Source organism: Pteronotus mesoamericanus, unplaced genomic scaffold (assembly GCF_021234165.1).
Source record: "Pteronotus mesoamericanus isolate MK-2021 breed Mesoamerican mustached bat unplaced genomic scaffold, CSHL_Meso_final scaffold_128, whole genome shotgun sequence".
Lineage (NCBI taxonomy): Eukaryota > Metazoa > Chordata > Mammalia > Chiroptera > Mormoopidae > Pteronotus > Pteronotus mesoamericanus.
Genome location: NW_026555305.1, coordinates 2,693,136 through 2,702,433, shown reverse-complemented (window position 1 = coordinate 2,702,433; position 9,298 = coordinate 2,693,136). Strand labels below are relative to the sequence as shown.

At 55.2% G+C, this 9,298-nt stretch overlaps 1 protein-coding gene across 3 annotated transcripts; it reads right to left on the bottom strand.

Moving 5' to 3' along the window:
- Positions 1 to 1,710: 1,710 nt before the first annotated feature.
- SYT5 (synaptotagmin 5) lies at positions 1,711 to 8,004 on the bottom strand. Of its 3 annotated transcripts, none has more exons than XM_054588212.1 (9): positions 7,905 to 8,004; positions 6,709 to 6,811; positions 5,966 to 6,138; positions 4,308 to 4,427; positions 4,066 to 4,233; positions 3,574 to 3,741; positions 3,182 to 3,299; positions 2,799 to 2,932; positions 1,711 to 2,251 (listed from the first exon to the last, which is right to left on the bottom strand). In XM_054588212.1, exons 2-9 carry the CDS (start codon positions 6,785 to 6,787, stop codon positions 2,051 to 2,053), a joined length of 1,161 nt encoding a protein of 386 aa, XP_054444187.1. In that variant the 5' UTR covers positions 6,788 to 6,811; positions 7,905 to 8,004; the 3' UTR covers positions 1,711 to 2,050. The 3 variants fall into 3 exon arrangements, with proteins under 3 accessions (XP_054444187.1, XP_054444189.1, XP_054444188.1); XM_054588214.1 differs by having other exon boundaries at positions 3,182 to 3,296; XM_054588213.1 differs by lacking the exon at positions 7,905 to 8,004 and having other exon boundaries at positions 6,709 to 6,819.
- Positions 8,005 to 9,298: the final 1,294 nt, after the last annotated feature.

Genomic DNA, 9,298 nt, shown 5'->3' with positions numbered 1-9,298 from the left:
GCGAGCGGAGCCCGCCCACTTCAAACTTTTGGCCAATGGGAGCTCTGAGGAACGACTACCGTGGCCTGCGAGAAAAGAAGGCGTGAGGACGCGGTTGTCCTGACGACGGTGCTGGAAGCGGCCGGGACGGAGCTTGGGGAAATCCAAATTTCTGGGATGGGTGAAGCCTGGGTTGATTCAAAATTAGAAAAAACTGAATGGACTCTTGATCAGTCCAAATTAAAGTGAAGTGGGCTAAACCTTAAACAAAAGACGTTCGTGTCCCCTTTCTCCCCTCACACCCTGCCTCTACCACACAGGGTTTCTCGCCTGATAGGAAACACAGCTAAGTGTTCCAACCAGCCAGCACTGGCCCCGGGTGGGTAAATTTTCAGGAATTTTGTGACCTGAGTATTACACTTAGTCATTTATAAAAATTAATGTTTTTACTAAATTACTAAAAATTAAATTTCAATTAAATACACTGCACTAAAGGTAATTCTCAAAACTCATCACTTCTTATTTTACTATATTTTACCATTATATCTTAAGATTATTTACAGCTATTGTACCCGTATGAAAGAAATGCCATTTTAACCCAATAGTTTAAAAAATCAAATTGATAAATTGCAACAAGCTATCATTGTAGATAAAGTTTTATTAAAACCAGGGGTGGGATTAGGATGAGGCACACTAGTCCAAGTGCAAGGTCAGACGCTGTCTTTAAATTTTTTTATATTTTGTTCATTGTGGATTTCATTAAATTTTTTAAACATTAAAATATTATTTATCTTGACTACTGAGTGGTTTTTTGGGGGGTGGGGGCTGTTTGATTGGTTTTTTTGGCTTTGCCTTAAATTTTAAGATCTGCATCCCAACCCTGAGAAATACTATATGTGGGTGTGTTAGTAGACATCTCAATTCCATATTTGATGACTTCACATTATGGCCTTGAAATCAGCCACAGTGGGAGTATTTATACCATGGAAATGGGCACACTACACAAAGTTGATGATAGCATGACACGGGAGGCACTCAAGGCCTCTCCTGCCCCCAGGACTGTATTCTTTGCTTTGTTCCCCCTAACACCCTCCCCATCCTCCCCCTAGAAGAATCCAGCTCATCCTTTCAATCCCAGCTGGAGGTTGTCCTCTGAGTTCTGCTCCTGCCTTCCCAGCTGAATGGCCACGACAGTCCACCCTGTAACTCCTGCTACTTTATATTTGAGAGGCCAGACAGCAGGATGCTTGACAATGTGACTTTTGGTGCCAGACATGCCTGGGCTTCCATGTTGTCCCGTCACTTGCTGGCCGAGAGGTCTTGGCCAGGTGAGAACCTGTCTGTGAGTTCCGCAAGGTCAGATTGGCTCCAAAATCCAGCACTGGGTGCAGCACCCAAGGAGCCTGGGCTCTCTGCCTCCTCTCCTCTACATGACCTTAGGCAAGTCACAATAAATTCCTGAATAAGTAAGCAAACTCTCATTGATTCCTCACAGTACTCAGAGGGGTGAGAGAATGACTAAATGAGAAAATAGATGGATGGATGCGTGGGGGGGATGGGATGGTGAGTTTCCTTTGATATGTTTCAAACATGGACAGCCCTCCCCTGCCCTTGTGTGATCACACCCCTGGAAGTGAGGCTACCTCTTGGGCCCTCGCCCTTGCCCCCACCCCCTCCCCCAACAAGTAGCATCCAGCCAGGCCACCAACGTTGCTGAGTATTTATTTGGCCCCAGGAGGAGTGCAGGAATGAGACCGGGAACAGGGTGGTGATCCTGTGCAGGGCAAAGGGGACAGTACAATGGGATTACTGATTGTCAAAGCAGAGGGTGGGACCCTGGGTGTGTTGGGGGAAGGCCGAACTGCTCCCCTCTCCCAGGGGTCCCTGGGGCTTATGTGTGGTGGGGAAGTTGGCAAGTTATCATGATTGGCATAATGGGAGTGAGGAGGCAGGACGGGTCCAATGGTTATGGTGGAGGGGTGGGGGTGGGGGTTCGTGCTCAGAGAAGGCTTAGAGGTGGGTCTGGGCGTGGCTTTGACCAGAAGTCTGGGTCAGGGGCTTTAGGGTGGGATCAGGGCACGGGCAGTGGCCTTGCTCGGTCAGGGGGCCGCAGCGAGTGCCACTGGGCAATGGGCCGCCGAGGGTTGGCCAGCATGTCTGCCCAATGCCGAAGGCCAGCCCCGCCGGCCGCTGCCCCTACAGCCACCCTCCCGATGGCCTCGTTCTTGCCAAGCTTGTCGTAATCCAGCACGGTCAGCTCCACCTGCACCTTCTGGGGTGGGCAGAAGAGGAAGGGGAGACAGGAGAGTGGGGGACAGAGGCACCAGGAAGGACCTGGGTAGCGCTGCCAAAGAGAGCCCCTCCCTTGAAGAGTCCAGGTGGCCCTCTTAGGGCCCTGGGTTAAAATCCACCTGGAGCTCGGGCTGAGAGGATGTGGGAAGTGAAGCGGGAGAGCCCTGCAGTTAGAGGGCGGGCTCTGTAGTCTTTCTTCCTCCCTGATCAGTTTCCATAGGTGAGAAACACTCGGAACCCCATCCTAAGCGGGACAAACCTCTAGATCTCTTAAATGAGTAGAGGGACCTGTCCCTCAAGGGCTGTGGAGAGGTCTCTTAGTGACCAAGGCTCCTGAGGGGGCAGGGCATCCTGGTATTGCCTAGCGGGTGGGGTAACCTGCTCCTCCTAGAAGATTATTGGAAACACAGCCTGATACCCTCAGGCCCTGGTTCCTGGAGGTTGCTGAAGAGTTTCCCTTCCTCTGGCTAGGGAGTTTCTAAGGGCCTCGGGCTCTTCTGGAGAGGCTCAAGGCAGGTCTAGCTCACCTGCACCTGGTCACAGGGCACCTCGAAGCTGAAGGCCTCGTTGTAATAGGGATTCAGAGTGTTCTTCTTGATGGTCGTTTTCTTTTTCCGCACCTTTTTGCCTCCCTGCAGCAGGTGGACCTTGACATACGGATCTGAGGGGAGACGGGAGGAGCCTTAGAGCTCCCCTACTGCTTAGTGGGGGGATCAGATCGAAGAGGGTGCATGAGACTTCTGTGGGACAGCCCCACGCACCCCTCAGGCCCCCTGTCTGTGCCCAGATCGAATCTATAGCCTCCCATGGCATCCCGGACACCCTCTCCGCCAAGAGACCATGGGAGCCTAGACACAGCCAAACAGCCAGGGGACGCCCTGCACCACCACCATTTCCTTGTTTCCCACACCTGACAGCCCTCCTACGTCCATCTTCTTCAGGTTTTTAGCCTCCAGGACGATGACGGTGAGCTTTCCGGCAGTGGGGACATAGCGGAGGGAGAAGCAGATGTCTCCTAGTTTCTCCTGCTAAAAGACAAAGAGGGACCTATTACCCGAGCCTCTACTGCACATCCATCCCCTCTGCGACCTTTCTTTCCTTCCCCTCGTTTTGGAAGGGAAAGGTCCGAAGTTAACACCAGGAGGGTCCTTGGAAGTATTCTTGCCGCAGCAGGTGGAACGTCAATCCTGGGCTGGATGCAGCGGGGATCGAGGGGGCGGGGTGTCCGGGAGGCCTGTGATCTGATTGGCTCGGGCTTGTAGAGGGCGGGCCCGCCGCGGGGGCGTGGCCACGTGTGCCCACCTCCTCCCGCGGAGCCGCCTGCAGCTCCCGCCAGGCCACCACTGGTCTCCCCAAGTCCACGGAGCTCATGGGGATCCGGACCTCCCCAATGGCATCGTTGCGGGAGAAGCGGTCGAAGTCGTACACCGCCATGACCAGTACCCTGCCTCCCAGCTCCACGTAGGGCACCTGGGTTGGGGAGGGCAGAGAGTGCACAGGTGGAGAGTAGAAAGTCAAAAAAGAAGGCGACACAGCACATCAGGGTGGAAGGCGACGAGTGGGGCAGCGAGGGGCCCAGGGGACAGTTGCGGGCGTCCATGGAACCCAAGTGGGACAACCCAAGGGTCAGTAGTGCCTGAAAGGGAGATCAGGGGCCCGTGGAATAGTCTCCAGAGCTGGTCGCTGCCACCTGAGCTGTGGCTGCCTCCAGCAAAAGCGGAAGGGGTCGGTCCCCAGTGTCTCAGGGACTGGGTGCAGGCTACCGAGTGCGGGACCCTGAGGCCAGGTGCTCACCTTGAAGGCAAAGGTCTCCTCAAAGTGTGGGTTCAATGTCTGCCGATGCACCTTGGTCTCATGCCGCCTCCGCTTGTCTGGCAGCAGGTAAACCCGCACATAGGGGTCTGAAGAGCCGCCCAGATCCAAGGCAGCCAAACCCTCGGCTTGCAGGACACCCACCAGTAGCTGTACAGTGAGGAGGGGCGTTAGCTTCCCTTTTGGACCCTCCCCTCCAAAGCCTCCCCCTCCTCTACACCCACCTGGCCAGTCTGGAAATCATAATCGAGTGAGTACTGCAGTCGTCCTAGCTCGTGCTTCTCTGCTACCTGCTGTCCTGGCCCGGAGAGTGCCGGCTCCAGTTCTTCCACTTCTGGTTGCACCTTAGGGAGCCAGGGGCAAGGACAGGTGAACTCTTCCCCTGAGAGTGTCATCCTCCAGGCTCAGAAGCCAAGGGAGACTCACACATCTCTAGGTTATACCTGAGCACTTGCAGGCTAAGCAGAGTCAGGGTTCAATTAGTGATGTCTGCCACAGGCAGGGAATAACCATAACAACAGTGCAGTGTTTTTCTGTGTTTGATTAGTGATGTCTGCTATAGTTGGGGCTAGACAGTCGTAAAACAGGCCCCAATGGTCGCCTAGAAAAACAAGCGTAACTGTGTCTCAAGACCTTCAGGAAGGAGGCAAGAGATCTTATTTCACATGCTAATAGATGTATTGGGGATGTGCAAATTGCTGCATTGTTTTGACAAGGCGACACATGGAGGCAAAATGGCACATGTACTGTGTATTTGCCATTCTAAACTGGAACAGCAAAATCAGAAGACTTCTCCTTCACCTAAATCACCAATGTTCAAAATTCAACGTGAATCAGAATTCCCCTGATTAGCTCGGCAAAATGCCTTCACTTCGGAGACCCTTACACAGCAGCTTTGGTGCAAGATCCATAACTTGCATTTCCATGGGCTCCGAGGTTGATTTTCATGCAATGGTCTTTGGAAGTCACTGGCCTAAGAGATAGGGATGGAAACTGGCTACCACAACCCTAAAAGGCATCACTGATGGGTAAGAATTATAACAGATACCTGTTGAGAAGGGAGAAGGGCAAGTACAGTTATGGGCCACAAACTCGAGGCTCAGAGTGGGACAGTGAAACCCGCAAGGCTACACAGCTGCTCTCTGGCTCCCAGGTGAGCGCCACTGCTCTCTGCATTCCGAGACCTAACGCGCACTCGGGTCCCTGCACCTGCAGCCGTCATTTCCCACTCCAGTGGCTCCTTCCAACTCATGGTTCCTTCACCCTCCCAGGGCTGCCATATGACCTCCTCCCTGGCTCCCTTGCCCCAGGTCTGTCCTCCACATGGATTCCAGGGGGTTCCTCCTAACCTCCCTCTGACCCTGTCCCTGTCCTGCTCAAAACTTCCATGGCTCCCAGGTGCCTCATTACAGGGACACAGCTGGCCTTCCAGCTGCCTCACTCCAGAGCACAGGACATGCTTCACCCCACCATGGAAATGACTCGCTGTCCCCCAAATATGCTTGAGAACCTGGGTTCCAGGCCTCAGCCTATGCTCCTCTATTGAACTAGAATGTCCTCCTCTCTGTTCTCAGTTAGCTCTGTGTGTCCCCTGGCACTCAGCACAGAAGTCACCTCTCCTGGGAAGCTTTCTGGGACCTTCTAGGCCATCCAGTGTTTCCTCTGTTCACCCATACGCCCGGTCCAGCCTCTGATGCGGCACATACCACCTTGCGTTGTGAACATGTGATTGTCTGACTTCCCCACCAAACTGGAAGGTTCTTGTGAACAGTAACTAGGTCTGGTCCACCGCTAGGTCCCCAGGGTTCAGGAGGAGCTGGTCGAATAAGGTGGGCAGGGGAGGGAAAAGAGCAAGGACTGAGGCTTCTGGGCCAGGCCACACCTTGTCGATGTAACTCCGGCCCAGCTCCTTCACCTCCTGAAGGTGGACCTGGGTTTGGGCCTGGCTTTTCTTGCCCATCCGCCTCCGACAACGCTTCCGGTACAGGCAAAAACAGCAGCTGAAGACGAGGAGGCCTGAGACTAGCACGATTGTGGCCAGAGCCCAGGGGGGCACTGCAGGGGACATAGATACAACAGACATTGAGGCCCTAGGAGGTGAGCCCGCTGGTTCAGCCCCGGGGCCACGCGGAAGCTGTAAACCTGGCCTTGTTTTCCGTCCAGCATTTCTATTCCATTTTACTTTCCTGTTCCTTCCAACCTGTCTCACCTGTAAAGCGATCTGATGCCGCATGACACCATCAGATTCTTTTGCCTATCGCTCCCACTACCATTCTAACGTTTCTGCTCACTGGAAGCCTTAACATCTCCCCAGGCCTGTTTGCATTTCTTTAAAAGAGGGGACAGGTGGACTCTCCAATTCAACAGTTCAAGATCCCATTCCACTCCCAGCCCCATGCTCTGATTCTCGGGGTTTGTTTGTTTGTTTGTTTTTGTGTTTGCTCTTGTTGTTTTTTTGCATATCTGTTCTTTTTCCATATCATTTAGATTCCAGTCCAGGACTCTGACTCCGATCCCGCCCGGATTTTCCAGCCCGCCAGCCGAGAACACCCGTCCGAATCCCGCCCCTGGGAGTCCTGGCCGGGCTTTCCCTTTCCATCTGCTCCAGCCCCTAGTCTGGCTCACCAGGGCCGTGGTTGAGGCGACTCGAGTCCGGAGGCGCGTCAGGCGTTGGAGGCCCCGGGGTTGGGGGCTCTGGAAACATGGCGGCAGGGTTCTACGGTCCTTTCTGCGGAGGCACCCAAGCACCTTAGTCCCCCATGCCCACCCCGTGCAACCATTGAGTCCTTCCAACAACAAGGAACTCCAACTCCCATCGGCCCCCTGGGCGACAGGTCGCACAAGAATCGGTCTACCGCCGCGAGGCATTTTGGGGGTTGTAGTTTCCTTCTCCCCGCGACAGAGGGAGCGCTATGGGAGTGAATTCCAGCGTCTATTTCTATCCCAAAGGGACACTCCCTTGCTGTGAGGTCCCCGCAGGAATCCTGCTCACTTCCACCCTTTCCTTGAACCTCTCTAGGATCTGAATCGGAAGTGGCCAAAGGCGAGCGTGGGAACAAGTGCACCGGGGTGCCCAGGCACCGCCAAGCTCCGCTCGGACCGGATCGGAGCCAGGCTGGTTACCCCGGCAACGGCCCGTTGCCACGACAACGGGCGGGGCTGAACCAACCAAACCTAGCCCCGGCGGAGCGGTCTGGCTCGGCTCACTGTGGAGCCTTAACTCCAGACCCGGATACCAAAACGAGCGAGGGTGGGAGGGGCAGCCTTGCCCCTCGGTCCAGGAGCCCGCAGCTGGCCCTGCCTCCACATCTGGTCCTGGGGGCGGAGACTCAATCTCTTCCTCTTCCATTCTTGCGAGAAATGTGGGAGTAGGGGCTGCTGCCCTACTGTCTTTGTTAGGCCCCCAACTCCACTCCGCCGTTTGTCTCTCCCGCGCTTCCCAAGCTTTGTCTTCACACCTGTCCTTGTGACCGCCGCCGCCCCCAAGCCTCTGGTCCCCCTACTTCTCCTGTCCGTGCACCCATCATCCTCTCGCCGCTCCCCCTTGTGTCTCCCTTGCCCTGTGCCTGTTGTCTGGTCTCTGTCTCCTGGGATCGCTCGCTCTCTCCCCCTCCCTGTTCCTGCCTGTTTCTCCCTCGCCTCCTGCTCTTTGTCCCCACACCTCTCTCCCGATCAGGCTCTAGCCCTCCCACGCCCTCTGTTGGGCCCTCCCACGCCCTCTGTCGGTCCCTCCCAGGGTTACCCCAGGCCCCCCACAACCTGTCCGTCTAGGGATGGGAACGAGGACGAAGCTTAGGGAGGGGGTCCCCGCAGCTCCTTACCTGCTCAGCAAATGCACAGGACCCTCCCCAGGAGATTCTGAGGCGCCGGCCCCGAATGACGCGAGCGGTGGCGCTGTCCTCGGTGCTGATAGAGGAGCACGGTGGGGCGGGGGCGCGGCTGGGCGGAGATGGCCGACTGTGTGCGTGCGTGCGTGCGTGTGTGTTTGTGTGTGTGTGTGTGTGTGTGTATGAGAGAGACAGAGACACACACACACACACACACACACACACACATACATACACAGACACACAGAGGCGGCGCGTGCGTGTTCAATTGTTCAATCCCAGGTAGGTGGAGAGCCCAGTCCCAGCCCTCGTCCCGCCCCCAGCCAGAAATCACAGGAATATTCATCCTGGTCCCCCGGGATTGTCTGCCTTCTGGTCCAGCACCCCGCCTCCCCACCTCCTATACTCCCGAAAGAACCCGGGGCCAGGATATCCAGTCCTAGAATCCAGGAGGCACTCTCAGTAGCATTCAGATATGCAGATGCCAGACTCAGCATGGAAGTCTCCAGCACGTTATGGGCCAGATATCAGCATACCATCTACGTTCCCCTATCTCCAGGCTCAGGAGACAAGCCCCCATGTTTCTAGCTCCAGGGAACAGAAACACGTTCCAAGGTCCACATGGCCACGGACAGGAAACTCTGTACCACCAGCCTTCTCAAGCATCCAAACCTCCGTTTGTTCAGGTGCAAAACTGTGGGTCCCTCCAGTTACCTCCCTAGAACTTTTGCCTCAGTATTTTCACGACCCGTCCCCAGAAACCCAGAACCACCCAAAGAGTATTTGCAGATCCAGAAATCCACTGGGGCAGCTACCTCTGCAGAAAAATAGTGATTTAAAGATTTATTTATTTTTGTAGAGAGGGGAAAGGAAGAAGAGAGGGAAACGGCAATGTGTGGTTGCATCTCGTGCGCCCCCTACTGGGGATCTAGCCTGCAACCCAGGCATGTGCTTTAGACTGGGAATGGAAACGGCGACTCTTTGGCGCGCAGGCTGGCGTTCAATCCACTGAGCCACACCAACCAGGGCAGAAAATAGCGCTTTAATAAATTACAGGATAGAGGAAAAAATATATACAGGCAGTAGGTGCCGCGAAACCTGAGATCCTAGAAGATTTCGTTTCTGGAGTAAAACATGGGCAGGTTCCTGCCTAACTTGCTCCTTGGGCAACCAGAACCCCAGACCCTCATTCCTTCCTTAGAATCCAGCCCGCTTCCATGAGACCCTGCAGCCCAGTCCTCCGGCCTCCCCCTTCCTCCCCTCCTTCAGGGGATCCTGGCTCCCACCTGCCCTCTCCCCCGGGGCTGCCAGCCCCTCCTCCCAGCCCTCTGCTCTCCCAGGGGTCGCGACATCTGGGCTGAAGTCTGGATCCAGAGCGTGAGTCCCGC

Bases quoted from the DNA above. Each gene is read 5' to 3' on its own strand.
- SYT5 (XM_054588212.1), bottom strand. From the start codon at position 6,787: ATGTTTCCAGAGCCCCCAACCCCGGGGCCTCCAACGCCTGACGCGCCT. The intron at 4,428-5,965 runs GTGTGGCCTGGC...TGGCTCCCTAAG, and splicing joins GCCGGAGTTACATCGACAAG to GTGCAACCAGAAGTGGAAGA. The intron at 2,252-2,798 runs GTGAGCTAGACC...TGCCCACCCCAG, and splicing joins TGCCCTGTGACCAGGTGCAG to AAGGTGCAGGTGGAGCTGAC.